The sequence below is a fragment of the Artibeus jamaicensis genome, unplaced genomic scaffold (genome assembly GCF_021234435.1).
Source record: "Artibeus jamaicensis isolate MK-2021 breed Jamaican fruit bat unplaced genomic scaffold, CSHL_Jam_final contig_1998, whole genome shotgun sequence".
Taxonomy (NCBI): Eukaryota; Metazoa; Chordata; class Mammalia; order Chiroptera; family Phyllostomidae; genus Artibeus; species Artibeus jamaicensis.
The window spans coordinates 2,195,180-2,217,762 of NW_026521407.1; the positions used below are offsets into that span (position 1 = coordinate 2,195,180).

A 22,583-nucleotide genomic window follows, 5' to 3' on the forward strand; every position below is an offset into this window, starting at 1 on the left:
TTTCCAAATCCTTGACAAAAAAAGCTCTACCAAATATTTATAAGCAAAAAAGTCTTAATATTCTAAATAGCTTTCTTTCATTTTAAAAGGGAAATTGCTCATTGATGCACACAAACACATTTTGCTTGGTCAAAAAATACACAAACTGTACCCTTTTACGCAAACAACCTACAAGTTCCAACTAAGTAGGATGAGGAAACTTAAAAAGTTACCTTCTACTAATGTTGTAACACTTTATAATCCTTCCAAGGATGTAAGGCATCAATAATTCCACCTTCATTATAAACAACCCCAAAGATGGCTATCTTGATACATATACATCTTGCTCTTGCTAGAGCTCTCCCCATAATGGAGGGAAATACATTTGTTTATTTTAGCATGAGCCAGACTCATTAGGATGCCTGTCAAAATCTTCCTGTCCTATATTATTCTTGAAACTTGGATAATAAGTTCATTTGTTTCAAGACTAGGGAAACAGGATAAAAACAAAAGGAACTATCATAGGCTGTGGGAAACCCAACAGGTCAGATGGTTCAGGCTCTTCAATCTCCTGCAGCTTTGGAACTGACTGGAAACAGCATCTGTAAGGTTGTCATCTCTCACTGAAATATTTTTTTCTCTTGCAAACTCAGCACCCCTGTAAGTGAAGGACTGATTTTGTTTTAAATGGTTTATTTAGACCAAATTCAAACACTTGGACAATCTAGTTCACAAGGCACCTGCGTTCATTTTATGTTTAAAATCTTTTCTTTTTTTAATGTTTGTTTTCATTCTTATATTGATTGTAGATCAGAATTCAGAGCGGGACATTAATACCATATTGGATAATTTCTCCTCACTGTTTTTTTCTAGATTTATTCTTGTACGGATGACCATAAATTCAAGCGTTATCAAGATTTACAGAATACTAGGAACTTATTACAAAGCTCTTCAACCCAAAATGTTTTCTTTCTGAAGAACCATTTTAAGTGATGACCACAAGATGTATGATAAGAAAACGGAATGGGCAAAGGGTTTATGGCCGTTCAGAGTGGACCATTAGGGTCAACACATGAAAGAGCAACTACGGCTTATTTATTTTTAAAACTGTTTAAGTACGTATCTTCCAAAGGGATCGCTAAGTATTAAGCTAATGGAACACTCTTTCAGGGTAAGTCAAGAAACTAAGTGATAGACCAGAAAAGAAATCATGGTTTTCAGATTTCGATTCTAATCCATCTGCACGTTTTTTTTGTTTTTTTTTATTTTGCCCATGTAAAAATTTGTTATGCCTTGTAAATCTCTTTTAATCTGTATGTTGCCCTCCATCTTTTCCTTCTCCTTACAACTTATCTGTTGAAAAGCTGGGGAGGTCAGCCGGTAGTTTTCCACTGTCTGCATTTTGGTGATTGCACACTCACAGGACGGTCGGACTGTTTCTCTGTCTTGTTTTTCCTGCAAGTTGGCAGTTGGGCCCAAAGGCTTGATGACTCATGTTTGATGCTTTCTGTGCCTCAGTTTCCTCATTAGAAAAATGGGAACCCACCCATGAAACTGTCATGGCTCACTGGGATATCGATCCTTATTACTGCAGAGGCTGTTGGAGGCTGAAAAGGACTGTGGAGAGAGTGTAGTCAGAGCTCTCGGGCCCTACGACGGCCCAGCTTCTACCTGGGCCCCAGCTCTGCTGCTCGTGAGATGCACGACCCCAGACAAATAAATCCCAGGCTCAGTTTCCTCACCAATCCGACGAAGAACACCTACCACTCATCTCCCAAGACTGCCGCGAGGGCTGAACACAGTGATGCGTTCAAACAAGATTTTTAAACTGTAAAGTTCTGTGAAAGTGTACAAATTAGCGGCAGTGTTACATATTAGTAAAGGCTTAACTGCTCTTCTACTGAAAAATATTTTAATGTTTCGTAGAATTAATTTCTCGAGAAAGGATAGCTAGCACACGGACTCGAAAGGAGGAGATGATCCCGACCACTCTGAGCATGCTCGTAAGGGAGTAACCGGCGTCTCCCAAACCCGCGGGACACTTATGAGCCTGTGACGCAGGAGCTCTGTGAGCTGGGCGGGATGTAAGCTTCTCTCGCACACAAACATCTCAGCCCCATTTAAACAACTCACACTAAAGCCGCTCATCAAAATGGCGAGAAATGATTTACAGCAGGTGAACACTGGAAGAAAAATGCTGATTTTTATTTACCTTTCAATCTGTGCAAATCCATTAACCATAGATTCTAATGCTCTTCTTCAAACCACTTCCCTCCTTCCACACCACACCCCGTCTCCTCCCTGCTCTTTCCCATAAATTTACTTGAGGGCCCTCTGCCTGTTCACCTGCCTCACACTTCTGACCTTTCCCTCAGCCAGTCGATGCCCGAGCCTTTCTTTCTTCTCTCCCTTGCCCGCCCAACTTCCATCCCATCCATCTTTCAAGAAGTTTGTGAAATGCTCTTTCTAGGTTGTCTTGCCTATTTAGTTAAGAAGTTGCCATTTTTCTAGAGCTGCACTCTTTAATACGGTAACCATTAGCTACACGTGGCTATGTACATATATATTTAAATTAAAAAATTTTCATTAGGAATTCAGCTTACCAGTCTTGCTAGCCACAGTTTCAAGTGCTTGGTAGCTCCCAATGGTAGAGGCTGTCCTATTGGGCGGCGTAATTATTACAGGACATTTTCATCACGGCAGAGGTTCTGGGGACAGCACCGTGTTAGAGCCACTTGCCCCCTCTTCATCTCTACCATCTTGGAAGACAGTGGAGTGTGGTAGAAGAGACAGAGGTTTTGGAATTAGATGCCCTTAAGCTTCTGAATATTGGACTTGGAGGATGACCATGTGGAATTGTGGGAGTGCCAGGCACAATGGTTGCCAGCAGGTAGGTGCCCACTTAATGCTAGTCATTATTAACACACTACTGCTTTCCCAAGGATCAACAGAGTCTCTAATTTCTCCTTGTAGCAGTGCACATGAATACCTGGGGAGCAGTGGCAAATGTTACTTCCTTTTCTGTGAGGCATTGTGGCATTTTTGGAAAGAGCATGGGCTTTTGATGTACAGAAACTTGTTCAATCCCTCCTTCTGCCTGTGTATTAGCTGAGGACCTTCTGCAAATTTACCTCTCCAATGCTCAGTTTCTTCCTCTGTATTATGGGAATAATAATTTCTACACTGCACCGTGGTAATGATAATTATGGATAATGTATGTAAAACACCATGTCTGGCATATGGTAGGCATTCCATAAATTTATTACAGAGAACAGGTACTATTAATTAACCTTACAGAGTGCCATGTATTCAGCATAGCGAGATGCTAAGTAATTGTTGCTCTTGGTAATGAAGGACGGCCTAGTAAATCCTTTGTAGGACGCTGTTCTGCACTGTTTAAACACTTCTCCCTACATAGGGCTTCCTCTGGTATTCCTAGAATGCAGCTAAACTAAAGTTTTTCTCTATGGTATTATCAATTCCATTCATAACAGTTCTCTGAAATTTATATGATGTAGGGGAAAATCGAGTATTCACAGTTCATCAGACAGGCTTTAATTTACCATTACTCGGTAGTTTTTACTGTTTTAAAAGCATCTGCAGAGTGGCATGCTGGATTGGAATGGCGGAGATTGGCATACAGAACTGTGGCCATCACTGTCACCGACTAAGGCTGCAGCTTAAAATTTTGCCTGTACAGCAAGCGTGAAATTTCTGCCTTGAGAGCATAATCCAAAAACATTTTTTTTCTATTTTCAAACAGAGACAGAATGCGTGCATGAGAAATTGGACGGCTGGGAGAAGGTGACGGGAAGTAGTTTTGCAACCTCAGACCCCCCTTACACATGCATGTAGCCAGAAGGGCAAGCAAGAACTGAGATGCTCCTGGCTTCTAGTAGTCTGTGCACCCTAAGTGACAACACACTTTAAGGAACTGCCCTTTTCCCTTGAGTTGTCTTGTTCCCATCTGCTAGAGTATGTGTGGGTCTTTCTAACATATCCTTGAGGGAAGAAGTGGAAACTGGTGAGTCACCACTTTAGTATCCAGACATTCCGCACATTCCCCAGAAGAGAGAGAGAGAGAGAGAGAGAGACCAAGTAACCAAATAAAGAGAGCTTCGAGTTCAATAACCGGGATTACCCCATAGCCGGGATTCTGCTTTCTCGGAGCACGATTCCTTTATCTTTCAGAGACAATCAACCTTTAGCCAGAGGAGTGTAACCTTAAAACCTCATAACTCAACTTAACATAGTGTTAAAGTTTGGGGGGACATTTGTCAGTGCTGGGGCTGATAGAATCACTCTGAGGGACTCTGGAACAAAGAGCAGTGGGTGAGGAGCATGTCACCTCGGTGCACATTCGTTTCCTTGATGAACAAGGAGCTATTAGTTGCAGAGAGAGCATTATCTAGGTGAAGAATGACGCCGCTCGTTTTAGCTGCTTCTCCTGAAATTGTGGGGTAGAACGCAGGGTCCCAGTGAGTTAAGGAGCAGTTTTTGTTACTGCAGTGTTGACAGTTTTTTTAAAAACTAAGTTTAATTTGGGAGGGTATATAGACACATAGCTCTTCTTCAATAGCGATCGGAAATCAATTTGAGACATAGATCTCTTTTTTACCTTTGCTCTTACCTCATTAAACTAAAAAAAAAAGTTTAAAAATATGCAATCACATAAGACCTTTAAAAAGATCTTGGGTAAAATGCTAACTTTTATGCAAAATTCAAGAAGACTAGTTAATGAAATATCTAAGGAAGGGGATAACATATTCATTGAGCATGTGCCTTTTTTGAAAGGCCGGCACTGTCTTCAAAATTTAATTATCAATAAATTAAAAACTTCATGTATGAACTAATATTTCTAAATTCATCTCCCCAATGAAATTGTTTAGCACTTAGAGTCTCTTCACATCATTTTAAATTAATCATTTCTTTTACTAACTCTAAGTAGAAATGTAATCTAATTAGTTTCTTTTTTTAAAAACTACACACATTTTAAACTACATTTGTTATCTTTAAAATCTTTTTTCTTTAGTTATACTGCTCAGGTGTTTGTTATAGTGAGACAGCTTTACAGGTTGATAACATTCATAAAAGAATAACAATGTTAACTCTTCTCTGAATGAAGGTTTTCTGGTTTCTGATGTCAACCTTCTCTCTTACTTTTGCTGAATAGGCTTATTTCTATCCTTCCTTTTTACATGTTCTCTGAGTATGCTGGACCGTGGACTGATCAGTTAAGTTAGCACCTTAGAAACCCAGGAACTTTTCTGTAACAAACTCATTAAAATATATTTCAAAATCTGACTCAGACAACGACATAAAAATATCTGCTTTCATCATTTAAAAAATGACCAGCATATTTCATTTTAAAAGGATCGTAAAAGTTTCTTAATCAAAAACTTCTCAGGGGTGTCTGGCCGCCTGGATTCACTGCAGACCCGCTGTGCCTGCCGGCCCACTCCGGTCAATACCTCGCCCCGAGATGCCGCACTTTAAAAATCCCCCTGATCGAGTAAATATCACAGGATATATTCTTGTCTAACCCTGCGGCTACAGCTTTCATGGAGACATTTATGAGAGCTGAAAGGATTGAGGGAAAAATAAAACCTAGACTGCTTTTTAGGTTTTTAAAATTTTTTCTTTATTGGAATTTCAATAATTCATTTAGCAGAGTGTGCAAAAAACTTCACAGAAATCTTTTCTTAATTTTACATCTTTGCTATGTATCGAATTTCATGCCCAGCCTGCTCTTCTATCACTTGGACTGAAAAACAGTGCGTGCGAATTATTTTGAGCGATAACTTGGGTGAGCGTTTAAAGAACATTATAACTAAATCTGACAGAACTCAATTTTTGCCTACGCTATATAGAAAAAGTAAACTTAGGGTGCGAAACTTTTACTTCAGTCTTGCATCTGCAGTGCTGGGACCAGAGTCCCGGCAAGGTCTGCACGGTGGGCCGTAGTATGACAACATAACTGCTACACACAGTGTGTCGGTCACCCTGTAACAATCACCAGAGGACTGTACGAGGTGCCCTAGACACTAACTCCGCTTTCAGAATTTATCAGGTCGCACTTGCGCAATTCCAGAACATAAGAAACACCAGAAATGCCGAAGAGAGGCCACGATCATACATAGAAAGTAGACAACCTAAAGGTTTATAAATTAACGCGCCGTCCCAAGTTAGTTCTCATTTACTTTTGCTAGTCCGATTCAGTGGAGTAATCCAGCTTTCCTACTGAACTGGAATTAACATCAACGCTTCCAACTTTTGTTTGAAATGTTTTGTACCGAATATGCAAAGTCGTTCATCTGTGTACTTTTCTCTGTCAGTTAGATAAAGCTGTGGCTTCTTATAGAGCTGAAAATGTGTTTCTGTTGGCAAGACAAGTTATATGTATAGTCTCTTAACACTAAATAAAACATATCTTTTTAAAAAAGTTAATATATTTAGAGTCAAATTATATTACAATTTGATCATTTGTCCATGGGACAAAGATAAAAGCAGTAAGTAGCTGCTTTCTTGAAAAGCAGGCTTTGAACAAGTCAGCAAAGTAAGTAAAAAGTTTTTCCTGCTTGGCTCCTTTTTTAATGTGTCCCATCTTAAATGAAAAGGGAATTTTAATGGATTCCAAATTAAGGGGGAAACACTTAAAAATAACACTATCCAACTTAAATGAATGTATTGTTTTTGCAGGAGCAAACATGCCAAAAAGATTCCACACTAAGAGCCCCCTGAATCGCCCTGGTGTCCCCTGGGAAAATTCCGAAAGATGCTTGCGCTCCAGCCAAAGGCATCTGCTCGCACAGACTGTGAAAGCAAGGGGGAGAGAAGTCATCTGCTTTCCTTGCAGCTTAGAGATATGATGAAGAAGGTAGTATTCATAATAAGACACTTAACAAGAGCTCAGATGCAGTTTCCTAGGAATACTTCTCCCATCCTATACTCTGGCAAAACCATGACACTCCAACGGACCCTCCAACACCCCTTGTAGCTACAAAAGTCAAGCTTTGCAAACAATTTCTACACTATACAGCTATTAACTGTAACCATCCAAGAAATTGGTTATTATAATTTATCTAGTTTTAATGCTCAAATAAAAAATACAAACTCTTAAACTGATCAATAAATTTGGGTTAATAAATATTTGCTCTGAAACGAATCTTCCCCCCAGTAGCCACATAGAGACATATCTCTAAGTAGGAGTGCTGTATTTCAGAGAGCTCTGTGCAAATACACGCACCTAATTTAAAATCAATAGTCAAAGAACGTGTATCCAAGAGTACTCGCAGTTTTTTGCTTACCAAACTGACTGAAATACACATCGCAGTAAACAGCACAGGCATAACAACTCGGGGCCATTCTCTCTCTTTACTTTATAAGAATGTTCTGAAGTTTCTATGAAAGTCCACAATTTATTCTCTTGTGAAAGGTACAGTGTTGATATGAAAAAAAAATCAGACCCAGAATTTTCCTGAGAACCCTTACACAGGTAAGGAAACTGGGGCGTGTAAGCCCACCTAAACTGATGGCAAACACATCTCAAAAACACATCAAATTCTTGTTTTTTTTTAAGTGTAAAAATTAGGGTATTTTTTATCAAGATCCATAAATACTTCGTATTAAGAGGTTTCACTTTTGAATTGTTCATTTTTATCTTCATATGTGCAGAGGAATGTCAATACTAAAAATTAATAAAGAGCTGAGATTAAAATTTTATTTACATACTTTAAGGAAAAAACACGTAAACTAATTTTCCTATTAAAAAACAGCAATTACCTCTTCAAGTGGAAGAGAAAAAGAGAATCAGTCAGACCTACCAGTTTTCTATTTAATATGTCAATCAATACAATATTCTCACTCATTTCACCTGTGCCCGACCCCTTCTCATTTTATTCGGCTACGTCTGTGACATTCTTCTCTTGCTATTCTTCAATTAGTGTAATTTTCAATGTTCCCTTTTAGAAAAATTTAAATAACTATGCATGATGGCAGGAAGGTACTGGAAATATCGGGGGGGAAACTTTTGTGAAGTATATGATGGCCTAACCACTATGCTGTACAACTGAAACAAACACAAAATAATATTAAATGTAAACTGTAAAAAATAAAATTAAAATAAAAAATTAAAATGCATGATCTCGAGTTTATTTTTAGAGCTCTCAGACTTGCGAAATAGGACCCTATATTTTCATTAGAATATGACTTGAGCATAAAGGCAATCTACCTTCACCATTATTTTTTTTTTAGTAGCTGAAAAAAATATTTAAGGATAGTATCTAATTTTAATCTCCTCTTGGACTGGCATGTAAGGCCTAATGGCAGCTGTTCATTGATTCCCTCCTATAGATCAGCTGATACAGAAGTGTCACTTTCAGTGGTCTCCTGGGGAAGCAAAAACAGTTTTGTGTTACCTGCAGAAATTTTTCCATGGGCAGTACACACGAACTCATTTGCATACCACTCAGTCTTCCCCTCAGCCACTTGCTACTCACTAGACCTCTGTGAATATCTGAAATGCATCCACCACAGAAGGACAACTACAATAAGTTGTAAAACTGGTAAAATGGGTGTGTTACAAGATATGTAGAATATCTGTTTAAATCCATTAGAAATGCTCGCGTATCTATTTATAGTGGTAAAGAAAAAAGTAAGTGTAAACTTTGCTTAAATTTCATATTCAAGCTTCCCTTATTTATCTTTTTAGGAGTATACAACTCTTGAGATTATGGTTTTATGTTATTTGTCCTCCTGATTTCTGTGAAAAGAATATACACTTAAGTGATGGCTGTAAGAAAGTAGTATCTTTTCGGTTTTAGAGCATTAATAATACGAAAGAACAGGGACTTCTTATATCTGAGAGGGTGTGTCCTTTGAAATATATACATATCATTTTTAAATTCTTAGATTCATTTCCTATGGTCACATGTTGAGAACTGGTACATTTTAACCTTCCTCTTCAACCAAACAAAATCCAGAAAAACCCAAGAGTAGTATTTTCTTTTGCCACAAGAGGGAGCTAGAGAATTCTGATCTCTTTTAAGGTCTATAAAACCCTCTTAACTGCTACTTTATAGACATTCAATTACAAGCGGCCATAACACATTAAGGCTTTAAAATACACATATATCCCAACATATGCCAAAGCAAGCACTACACTGGCATGCGCACCAGATGATCACCAACACCAACATCCAATAAACACTTAGGCCTCTTCGAGTGGTTTATACGAGATTTTATGCTTTTGCACTTCCCTCCCCAGAAGGCAGTGCCTTGGAATGGAAAATATCAGGGAGTGTTATAAAACACCCAAGGATTGGACAGTATGACAGGGACAGAATGAGGTAGGATTAAAAGAACTAAAATTTATGTAGTTTGGAAAAGTAAAGACTCTGGGGATAAATGTTCACAGTCTTTAAATATCTTCTAAAGGTAACAATATAAATGAATGAGGGGAATTATTCAGTCTCAGAAGACGGTATAGAAAAGAGCAATGGCCTGAAACTAAGGAAGGAAAAGTTTAGGTTAGACATGAAGAATAAATTAGGAATAATAGTTGGGCGGGAAAGATGTCCTGCAAAGGAAGACTGCAAAGCACAATCGCTGTATCTGATAATTAATTAAATGAGATATTAGTAAGAATGATGGGAATTCATTAGAGGGGCTAGATTAGATAACTCAAGTGATTTTTTTTTCCCTGAGCTGTGACAATCTCTAGGCCCAGCTATGTTCTTGGGCATTCATAAATGTCTTTCACTGATGATAATGACCATTGATAGAGAGGAGAGCTTACCACCCCAGTTAACCCTATGTTCTTGTTGACTTTGTGTTGTGGAGTCACATTACAAAATGACACAATTATAAAATTAACCATGACAACAACGAAGTGTATCTTTTAGGGCATTCCAATAAAATATGCTAAACCATATAAGCTATGTATCCTAACAGTTTACAGAAATGTGTCTGTAAATTGGATAAGGCTCCTACAAGTGAAAGCTTCCCATGAGGGAACAAATCCCTACAAACCCTAGTTTTACAAGCCAGGGAAACGGCTCTGCATAATTTCTCTTTCCCCCTAGACTATGTATCTGGGCTTGAGCTCCAAAGAACCCAGCATGAAAAAGGCTGCCATTCAAAGTCAGGAAGGCAGTCTAGACGTAAGTGTGATAGTTTGTGAGTCCATCCATGCTTCCCTAGTAGACCATAGTGTTCCAGATTAGCAGGTGCTTCCGCACTGTTTTAAGTAGGATTATTAACACTTACCCTCCATTTGAAAACTCACAGTTCTATGATCGGTCGGAAAGAATTTATGACTAGTAAAAAACAAGGTCATCAAAGCATGAATAGTACAAAAACATATACTAAGTATAAATACAGATTTACATTTATATAAATTAAGTATATATATATATCTATATATGTAGATATATGTATCTATTTCAGGCCATCTATATGGCCTGAAAATTCTTAAACAAAATTCTTGCATATTTAAGTAAATATTAAACTTTGAGGTAAAAATGGTCAACAGCTTTGGAGCATGAGGAAAGACGGTCTGGTGGTTAACATCACAACCAGAGACCCACGCCCTAGAACTTCAGACATGATGGCCCCAGGTAAGGTGACCGACCCTCAGTTCATTCAGTGTTTATCTATTACACAGGTCCTATGTTTAATCACAATGTATTTGTAGATTCAAAGAACAAGGTAATGAAGCCCAGTATACAAGACTTTCTAATAAACAAAGATACGTAAATCCAAATCTGATTTATTTATATAGCAATCAGATAAATATACCGCATGAGCATCCAAAACACTGCAGATCATTTTTAGCACCACTGCTGTGGCCACGCTGACACCCCCACTCATCACGCACTAGCCTGGATCACTCACATTACCGTTAAACTTGTCGACTAGTTTAGGATTTGGAAAGGAACAGAGAGAATACCACAGGCAGTATGCAAAAGCTTAATCTCCTCTGCCAAGTCACTCACTTAGAAACCAACCATTTGTACTTTAAAACAGCCACTGTGATTTTACTGCCAATTGTAGTGGCAGCTCAATAAATGGTAGATCTTTCAGAGAAAGAATGGGCTTTTTGCTTTTACTCCTAGTCTGGAAAAGACTTCTAAAAACACTCGGACCGTAGCGCAGGCCAAATATTATCTTGACTTTCTCCCAAACCACTAGAAGTCCAACCTACTGTTTTTTTCTGAAAATTCTGTCCCTAATACGCAGCACTTGATTGTGTCCCATGTACTTCATGGTGGAGCTGTCTCCTCTTCACACTAAGACTATTTACTCACTAGATTATTTTACTCACTAAGGAGAGAAATCACCCCTTATTTCTCCTTGTGTCCTTGAAACAGCCTCTAGACTCATGCTTGATCAAGGGCATTCAAGACAGGGAGTCAGTAACCAACACTTGACTGGCAGTATATTAAAATCTATAACAGACAAAAAGGCTAAGAAAAGATAACTAATTAGTTCAATGTCAGATTGATTCAGGGAGTTATTTTATGTTGTTCATAATCATAATTGTTAGCATTTATGGATCCCTTTGAAATTTTTAATAAGATGTACTGCTCCCAAATTATTCTGGGAACAGGATAAGAACATACATAGGCCAGAGGGACACACATGTTTGAAAAACGACTAAAACTTTCCAGAAATGGGTTAAGAGCCACGATCAGGCCTCCTGCAAAGCAGTTTGGGTCTGCACTGGAAAGTGCGCTGAGGGAAGGCGCACAGGGTGGGCCAGGGAGGCCACTCCCAGGGAGGTGGTCTCGGTTTCCGTATGAGCTGTGTCTTGTTAGTCCGGGGAACTAGGCACTTAGCCTCAAAATTTAGTTTCCTCTGTGGTAAAACAGATCAGATTAGGCAATTACCAAGTCTCTTCCAGCTCCAAAATGCCACGATTCTATGTAGAAACTTGGGTTAAATTTGCAAAGAATTCGCCCCAGTGAAAGAAGCCTTGTGGACGATGTCCAGCCATCAGCACATGTGACAGTGCTTTACTGGGCACTAGACAGAAGGTTAGAGTTTAAACGGGAACCAACAGCCCAACATGCGGGGCTGAAGGATGAAAAATGGGTAGTTCACAGACAGATAATTGTTATTGTTTTTTTACTCTTCATAAAACATGTATAATCCTTGGTAATCATTTGTTTAAGTTATATAAATTACTGTTAACTTTGAAACCCAGTTTGTCATCTTCATCTGTGATTTATACCAGACTATATAAACGACATGATGTCTTCGCTCTAATAAGACATTCATCTTCATGAAGGAGGCCACTGCAATCCTGAGTGACAGCTTACTTACCCTTATCACAGTTAACTCAACGTTGGGTCCTCAATTTCTCACAATGATCTAAAATCTGCGGGACTCACCTGAAGCCAACAGAAACTTGTTCAGAAATCCACCGGGCTCATGAAAGTGTGTGCTTTACAGCAGAATTCGTTCTTTGGCCCCAAAACCACAGACATGGAAACAAGTTTTGTGTTTTTGCACAATGTGTGCCCCAAACACACACACACACACACACACACACACACACACACACACACACACCTTCCAATAGGGTTGACAGGAGTCGTGTGCTTCTATTGAAGAAAAATATACCTGTGAGGAACAAAGATAAAGGCAACTGTCTACAGAATAAAGAGAAAATGAGATAAATGCTTACTAAATGTATGTATATGCTCATATGTTTATTTACATATACAGAGAGAGACTATATGGAGAGAGACTATCTTGAGTCACTTTCATTATCCTCAAATCATAGAACAAAGAGAGATGAAAAACTCTGGATATGCACACATAGTTTATGTCATTTAAAAAAATACACACAAAGAAAGTAATGGGCTCGACTCCATCCATGAGGAGGACGCAAATGGCTTGCTGCTTTTAGGCTATTTACTCTTTTCATTTACTAGGGTAGCAATGACTGAGCCTGCAACAGACACGTTTAACTTCCCAAATAAAGCAGCCCTAAAATACGCACATGATCTCCCCAAGTTGTCAGTGGGATTTGGCCTGAGATTTACCTGATCAGTGAGGTTAGTTCCTGCTAATCACTGCATCGTTAACTCACAGACCTCAGTCAGCCCTGTAAGAAACACCGTTTACTTATTCTGTGAAACAACAGAATTTCTACGCTAAACTCAGGCCTTCTACAAAACTCACAGCAACGGGCATCTCCAACTGACTTGGGAACACACATCTTTAGTTCTCATTCAGTATAAAGTCTACCAGGCAGCGCTATGAGTGGACCTCAATGGCAGAACTAGCGTGATAAGTGGAAACTCTGGGTATAGGATTGCAGCTCAGTCAGAGGAAACCTTTGGAAAACTATCGGAGCTCTGAGTATCTAATAACATGACCCTGGAAATGGAAAACAAGACATGGAAAAATGGATAAATCTACTACTGTAACCAGAGATTTTAATACAATTCTTTCAGCAGATAAAAGAAAAGCTGGGACATAGGAGATCTGAAGAAGACTATTTACAAGTCTGAAGACAACAGAGTGCACAACCACCTTGGGAACACATCATGAGTAGGCCACAAAAGAAGTCTCCGTAAAATCCAAAGAATCGAAATAATATAGACTATGCTCTTAGGCTATAATGTAATACAATTAGAATTCAAAATAAAAAAGCAAGTTTAATAATCCTTAGAAACTAAAAAAACCCCCCCAAAACCAGAAACACACACACACACACACACAGAAATGCTTTTAAATAGAAAGCACTTTGTACATCGTAGTACGTGCTCAATAAAAGGTTCCTGTTACTAGATGACTACCATTCCTTCCAGCTCCCAGGTTCCAAAATTCTAACTTTGGCACAATGAAATGCAAGACAAACATGAATTCCAGCCACAAAATCTAATCAATAACTTAAACCTTAACTTTTATTTCACAATATTAAAATAGTCTTGTTTAAAATATATTCTTCCCATTAAAAAGATATTAAAATAATATCTTCTTCCTATTATTATAGAAATATAGCACACAACAATCAACAAAAGCTATTATATTATTATCCATAATATTAAAGCCCAAACCGACTTCCATTTCAGAACCAAATGAAAGCAGAAAAATGTAAAATAAAGGGGGGGGGCTACAAATGAAACTGTAAAACAACCTATTCTATTTATGTTCAAAATTTTCTATATGCTTTTTAATGTACCTTTCAGAAAAGGCATAGAGTCAAAAACGGCCACTATTAGTGCTTTAACAGGTTTGTAATTTTTTTAAGTCAAGTAGCACACCAGGACCTTTGGTTATTCATGATTACTCTTCTCCAAAGGTGGTTACGGGTCTTTACATTTCCAGTTCTATTGTTCATTTTGCTGGAGAATAAGACCTTCTCTAAACCTTCAACTTCCTGATGTAAAAATAAGCTCTAAAAATATTCTTTCCCACTTCTTCCCAAATATATCTGTCCAATATCCATTTATTCCATTTTCCTTAATTAGAACATAATAATACATAGGACATAATATACAATGCATTATTATAGAGTTTAAGTTTCATCTCTTATAAATGTTTTTTCTTTTTCTTCCAGGAGGAGTAGCTATACCCTATTCATAGAATGATCACTTCCCCCATCCCATCTTTTAAAGAAAGGAATGTATATAGAGGTTATTCATTATACTAATAAAATAAGTTTACAGATACACTGAATTCCATTGTATATTTTGGACCATGAAAGCAGTCAGATCTTGGGCTTTGTAGCTGGCTGACTCTTGTAAAATTATTATATTCAGCATCTCATACTAAATTTTTTTCCTTTAATATGATAGAAAGTGTGCCTCCCTAGGTTTAGAAATCTGAATGTTACTCCTTGTTAGCAGGTTTGCACTCCCAGCGGTGGGGTCAGGTGCTCGTTCATGGTCATCTCTCCAGCCTTCTCTGACTGAGGACTTTTACAAGGGAAAGGGAGAAAGAATGGTGACTAGGTAGCATCGTACTTTCATTTTTATGCCTGGTTTATCCTGCAACCTTGGTTTCCTTTTGTCTTTCTTTTTTGCCGTGCACCTGGCCAGGGTTTTGTACTCTTCTGGACCTCTTTGTCATTCTCACAAAAGCACGCCCCAAACACGACACGCACCATGGTTATTGCCTCTCATCACTTCAGTCGTGGGTGGCTGGGTCAGACCGTGTGTCCTTTTATAATTGCCCCTTCAGGATACTGCTCTGGCTGGAGGTGGAAGGCAACAAAGCTGAAATATTTTAACAGTGACCTTTCATTTTCTAATAAAGATAAATTTCCGAAAGCCTAAAATAATGGCACTTCAAAGAAAGTTAAAGAGTATCTTTTTTTTCCTGCCTAAAGGATGGCTATAGCTATCTCATCAGGAACTGAAGACACCGGCTCCGTGTTTATTTGTCTATTTATTAAGAGTGTGTTTTCCCAGGGAGATGGGAAGCTCCATGAGGGGAGGGGCTGTGTCTGACTTTTCACTGCAGATTTCACTCATAGTTCACAGCACTGTGCCTTGCTATGGCCTTGTCATCTCTAAATAGTGTCCATAAAAATAATAAATGAGTTCCAAGCGCTCCTGTTCTCTAGAATGGTAAAATCTAGTTAAGCAGGTTTTTAACACCTTTCTAAGCTTTTCTTTAACCTCACAGGAAGTGAATCTTTATCGGGCAGGAGTAGGAAGCAAAGCACGATGGTGCTCGCTGCTTGCCAAGCACCCAGGCCCGTGCTGGGTCCATGGTGCTGTGTCGCTGCACCAACCGGCAATCGCATTTTAAACACACAAACGAACCTACTCTGGCCCCTGTTGTTGACTGTGTCTCTTTGGGAGTTCTTCTCGTTTTTATGCACAGAACTAAGTTATTAAGTAAGAATTTAACATTACTAAAATAGTTAAAACCTCTGTTACGGGAAACCATTATAGAACAAAGTTCTCCACTTTGGAGTTTTTCAGGTAATAGGAAAATTTCAATGCTGAATTTTAAAAAAGTTTCAGCTACTTTTTTTTTAAATGCAAATATTTTTAAGCATGCCATGTGCATCTGTACCATTTAACCAAAATGTCTGGAACACGAATCCATCTCATTGGATAACTCAGGCAAAGTAATGGGAAGGACAGTAAAGTGATTAAGAGCAGAGGTTCTAGACCCAGACTGTGTAAGTATAAATCCTAGCACTACTACTAACTAGCTGTGTGATCTTAGATAAGTTAACTTCCCTTGGCATCTGTTTCCTTGCCTGTAAAATAAAGATGATTCTAATATCCACCTCTTAGGGCTTTTCTAAGGATTAAATGATGATATATGCAAAGTACTTTATAGATAACAAGGCGTGTAGTAAGTGCTCAATAAATGCTAGCTAAAAAAGCGTTACTTCCTTAGGGTACTGAGCTCCTAGGGGATGGTTTGAGCTATTTTTTTGAGTTTGCATATAAATTTTGTTTTAATTACTAATGTTGTCTTCTATACACATTTTTAATTGTTTTCCTGTCTCTTACCTCAGTGTTATTTGATTATACCTCAGTTGATGCCTTTATAGTACCCCTTCTTCCAATTTGATGCTTCACTCTACTGTAGGCTAAGAAGTCAGAACTCTGTAATGGTTAAAAATTTCTAAGACGAGGAATCCCTGGTGAAGGCCTTGCGGGCTCTCCCGAGAGGGAGGTAAATAAGTGTTAACACAGGCCACAGGGACATCTATTTCTAATTGGGGGCGTTTCTGGCTTGCTTACTTATTGTGTTTTCAGCTGTGCCTGGGAAAGTTGGAAATACCAAATAAGTGACTTATGGATTAATGAGGTACTATTGTTCTAATTCTGTCAAGCATTAGATTAATCAAAACAAATGAAAGATTGTTTTTTAATGTTTTGCACTGTTAATCTTCTACAATTATTAATCAGCTACCAATGTAATGATTAAGCTCTCAATCCAAACAATGTTTTTAGTGTAATACCTGAACCAATACACAGATCTCACATTACAAGGCCTGATTTCTAAAACTTGTATATTACTAATTGTGCTAGTTTACAAAGCTCGAGCAAAAGAAAATCTTCCTGTGCAATTGAATCCATAGTTCCAATATGAAGGTTACCAATTCAGCAAAAGGGAGAAAAATAAGTCACTGAACGGGTTAAATGAAATAAGAATTCGTGGATAAATTAAAAAGGGAAGGGACTATTGAGATTAAGAACTCTTAGAAAATGCCAAAGTTGTAGGGAAATTTGGAAGAAAAAAAAAGGAAGGATTGCAGACTAATAAAGAGAAATAAGAAATAATTTACCAACTTTACTCCCAATTCCTAAATGAATAATAAGCTTCCAATTTAACACTCAGTTTAGTAGCATCTCTACCTTTCTCCCCCACTGGAAAGGCGCAAGAGAGACTTTGATAAGGTAAGGTGTGCATCAGTGATGATCAAACCTTCTGTTCCAGTGGCCAGAGACCAGAAGAGGCGCAGGGAACCCCCACCCTTGGGATAGCTGAGTCTGAGCCAAACACTGTCAGTCACCAAGCCAAAATTTTTATATTCGTGTATCTTAAAGATTCTTGTACGTGTAGCATCCCATCCTATTACACACCAATGTGTTTTGATATAAAAATAATATTTATGACAGCCGAATTACTTGAATCCTCCCATCCCTAAATCTCCGAGTAAAACTGATGTTCCAGAAAGATTTGCATTGTGTTCTTGTGGCCGCCCCTTGCACAACACCAATATGGCCACCAGTACTCGAAAAACATGGGTAAAGACGGCCTTAGTATAGTATGATGATCTTAAAAATTTCAAATAATCCACAATAAACCAGTAATCTAATAATCATTAAATGAAAGCTCTAATTCTCATGCAACTCAGTGAAGCTAAAAACTTGGAAAGAATGGTAAATTGGGCCTCGCAATCTTCAAATGCCCTCTTAGCTTTTGAGTCACAGTTCTTCTAAAAAGATCAATAATGCTGACCTCCTGGTCTAATATGGGATTAGTGTTTTCCTAAATACATTGACTTCAGAAGAGGTATTGAATTAGCCTGGAAGACCAGCAACAAAATGAAACATGTAGTTGTTCTTTGCAAACTAGTGATTTCTAACACAGAGGACCCACCGAAGGCTGTGTGAGTCAAAGGACGGTGGGCAAAGACCCCGGGACAAAAAGTAACAAAGTGTGATGGCCTTAAATCCGGAAGAATGACACTCACCCTCATCCTGGTAATCTGCAGGAAACGGCACATCCGGTGTGAGAGAGGGGCCATGGGTTCCGCTGTGATCGTCATCAGGGCTGTCCCGTCCAAGGAGGTTTTCAGCTTGGTCTCCCCCTGAGGGACAAACGAGAAAAAACGGTAAGGTCATACTTTGGGCACCTGTATAAACGTCTTTGTATATTTCTTCTAGTATTCACACAAAAAGATATAGCTCTTACTTGATGGACATAGCCACTATCCATTAACATATGAGAAACAGACAAACAAGTTCAAAGCCAACTTACCAGGATGGGAAGTTTCCCATTCAACTACTCTGTAACTAGAACTTGGAAACTGTTGGCTTAGAGTGGGGAGACCTCTTGCCACTAGAGAGAAACTTCTCCATCACACTTAAAATGAAAATATAGCTATATAAATACATATCCATATATACTATGTCTCCATTAATTGTGGTCTGTACACTGAATGCCTCTTTCTATTTATACTTCCAAATGTAATAGAATAAATTAAACAAAGTGTTAACATTCCATGCATAATATAATGTAACAAGGTCAATATGCTTTCCTGGTCTGAAAAATGAGAAAAGAAAAAAATACAGAGAACCTGGACTTTGCTGGATTCGACTCCAATTTCCATCACTACTTGGTGTGCAATCTTAAGAAAGTTCTATATCATTCTAGTTTACAGCCTGTGCAACCAACCTCCTAGGAATTCTAAAAGGCCTAAGAAGGTAATATTTGTTCTGTAAAATGGCTTTGATAAAAAGTAATGTATATACAATACTGAATTATGCAATTAAAACAATGCTAATCTCTTTTGGGTGTTTTCGACATACATTGAATTACATGTTGTAGAAGTGGCCCATGCTATTATGATCATTTAAAAGGTTCAGATGGAGGATGTTCGCTCATTCAGGAACCGGAAGAAGAGGCTCTGCGTTGCAAATGGCTTTCCTTAAAATCCCCTACACAGAGGTACATTCTGCTGACAAAAGGATACCAACAGCTGCTCAGTTCATTCCACGAACATGAAAAGAGGATTTTCAACTGAATTTAATATTATCTCAAATATCAATTTCCAAAGGAAATCACCAATGCTAATCTCAGTAAACACTGGAGCGTTTTGGCTCTGGATTTCAACCAGGGAGCAGTGAAACCGAACAACCTACATAGAATCTGTACTGCCTCATTTTAGAGGTTTATTTCCTACAATTAAACTAGAATGATAGGGAGGATATAAAATAATAAAAGGAAAACGGCTGTAGCCTTCTCCTTCCATAGATGAGATGGTCGCATCTAGACTCTTCTGTGATCTATGGCAGGTAAATAGATGCCCATTACTGGGTAGATCACCTGCAGATACGGCATTTTAGAGATGAACTGTGAAGTTTTGTGGAGAAGAAAAGTAAAATTAAAAGGAAAAAACATTTCATACAGGGGTTGCTAGCCAGAGTCACAAGAAATGCTCTCCTTTACTAGGTTACTGATCAAGATATAAAGCTTATGATTATGCTTAAAGAATCACTATGAAATTTTCAGCTGCGGGACTTAGGGTTAAACTACTTAAACTTTGCATCACTGCTGCAAATCCACGGAAATTTTATTAGCAACACGATCTAAATAGACTCCCTGGCAGGGAACCTGAAAGTAAGCTGTGAAGGTAAAGCAATTTAAAATTTTGAGCCAAATCTAATTGCATTTTTTAAAAAAGCAATAGTTTGGGTTGCTATGCAACATTCAACATTTGTAGGACACACTGAACATTATTTATCAACTACCATTCTAGACTCACAGTTTTCTTTTTATTTAATTTAATTTAATCGTTATTGTATTTTTTCCATTACCCCTAGCGATCACCACACTGTTGTCCATGTCCAGGAGTCCTTTGTTTCTTTCTAGACTCACAGTTTTCTGCTTGCTTCAGAAACCTGACAAATCTACTCTCACACATTCTAGCGTCCTAGTTTTCTTTTGTTTATTATTTGTTTTTAATAAGCAGATCAGGATGGACTTTGTTGTTTTTTTAATGAACTTTTTATTTTGGAATAATTTTAGATGTATTGGAAGTATTTCAAAGATAGCACCGAGATCTCCTGTATACTCTTCAGCCAGCTTCACCAAAAGTTAACTTCATCAGTAACTAGGATGTATCTGTCAAACCCAAGAAATTAACATCGGTACATTGCTGATAACTAAACTACAGATTTTATTCGGATTTCCCCAGGTTTTCCATGAATGTCCTTTTATTGTTTTTTTCCAGGATCTATACCAATTATATTTAGAGCTTCCATTTTTAAAGTCTCACCCCAAATATCTCCCTGGATTTGGCATCTGATTGACTGAATTCAGATGGGAAGGTCACATAGTGACCCAAGGTGGGCTTTCAACAGCCAAGTACAAGACCACACCCCATAAAGCACATAACATAAAGCATACAACAGTAAAGGTACACAGCTGAATGCAGCAAAAACAGAGCTAAGGTCAGCACTAAAACTGATCACAGTGGGGGAAACATCTGAAAATATGTTTTACACCCAAGCACAATTAGTTCCCGACGATAGAAATGTTGCTGGAAGTGTTTTTAGTGTTATATCAAGTGGCCCGACTCCCTTGGGCACACACAGAAAAAACGCCTTTAACACCATATAAATAGACACTCCTGTGTCATTAAAATGATTACAACCACCCACGATGCATGGGTGAAAAGTTTCATAGAAGAAACAGCAATTACTATGGCCATTTCGTGCTTAAGTTTATGACATCATTTTTTGCTAAAACATAACTGCAAGTGATTCATCTACAGCTCAGGTCTGATAGTCGCAGCTCCCAGTGGCCACTGCCACACACCGGTGGGACCAGATATAAACGATCACAGACTATAGTGACAGACACTGCCACGCAGCAGCTCCAGTTAGGGCCCAGAACTCCATTCGCTTTGAGTGTTTTTCTCACAGGCAGGAACCCTTGTCACTAGAGACACACTTTCCCTTTGCAACTCACTCAGAATCAGTGTGTTTCTATACAGACATATATATTCCAACATACAATATCTCCATTTGTCACATCCATGACCTGCAGTCTCTTCTCTTTGTTTTTCTAAACAAGATCTAGGGGAACTATATCAAGGGTTCACCCGCTATTAACTGGTAATTTGCTCTTCCATCCTAAGTGTCATAAGAATTGGGCACCAGATACACTCCTTAGTATATTCAGTGTCAGCTTCTCCACTGAGTATTGTGCTGAGGGGCCTATAAGGGGGATATTTCTCTCGTGTTCTTTCCTGAGAGTCAAACTCAATTTTATTCATGCTCCACAGAGTGATAAGTTGGGAATTTCTTAGGGTTGGAGCAGAAAGATAAAGCAGCTTTGTGTTAGGTGTAAGGTAATTATTTGCTAGGGTTTCTGTGCTATTTGTTTTTATTCCCTGTGTTTTCATTAACCGTTAATGAGTCCCCCCCACCCCCAGCCCGCTTAATTCTAAAACAATAGCTCGGCCACTAGAAGTTGGATTTTTCTGCCATGGATTCAACCAGCTGTGGCTGCTCCATAAACTTTATGGAGAAGTGAATTAAACTGCTGAAAACTTTCATTTCCTAATTCGATTCCAAATAAAACGGGGGGAAAAAATGAACCATGATGATGTTCCTCTTGTAACTGTTGGCCAAGAAGTCCTTACAGTTTTTTTCCAGTGAAATGAAAGACACATTTTTCATTTTCATCCATAATTTCATTGACTTGTATATTTTGAGTATGTCAGTTATCTTCCGCATGGTATAATGTTGATCGCTAATGTCTTGATTGATGGCTACCAACCTCAGTTGGTCTACCCGACCATGGAACATCATCCAGTGAGAAATCTCCAGCATGAAACTTCACAAACCAAATTGACGTGTTCAATCGGTCACAGCGCCTTCTTCATACACTGCACAGATCGTTTTTGGTATGTTTCGGTTGCATTTTTATCTTTCTTGAAATGATAAAGCATAATATGCTAACAATGTTGCATACTTTCTCCCATCTTCAATGTCAAAATGGCTACACAAAAATTCACCAATTTTGGTAAGTTTTAAAGGCGCGCTGATATGACAGCGGTCACAATGCCATCTAACAAAATTGGAGTTAAATGAAGTTAAAGACAGCGAAGCGCTACTAAGAACCATTTACAGGAAAAAACAAATGAACTTCTTGGCCAGCCCGATAGGCTGGCTCACTGCAAACCCATCTGATCCTAAACCTGCAGGTACTATTTAGCGACAAACAGGCCACAATGACAATTTCACCAAAGAAACGAGAAGGAAATGAAACAAAGACAGAATGTAGTTTGAGCATAAAAAAAAAAACAACCCATGAGAATAACAAACAACAGATGAAACATAATTATGTTTGCTTATTCAGTATATAAAGGCTCAATGACTTTCCCC

At 38.4% G+C, this 22,583-nt stretch overlaps 1 protein-coding gene across 1 annotated transcript in view; it reads right to left on the reverse strand.

Moving 5' to 3' along the window:
- SKAP1 (src kinase associated phosphoprotein 1) overlaps positions 1-22,583 on the reverse strand; it is a 264,494-nt gene that overhangs the window by 174,319 nt on the left and 67,592 nt on the right. Inside the window, exon 4 of the mRNA XM_037149888.2 lies at positions 18,161-18,277. Coding sequence (XP_037005783.1) covers positions 18,161-18,277 — 117 coding nt within the window. The remainder of the gene's footprint in view (positions 1-18,160; positions 18,278-22,583) is intronic.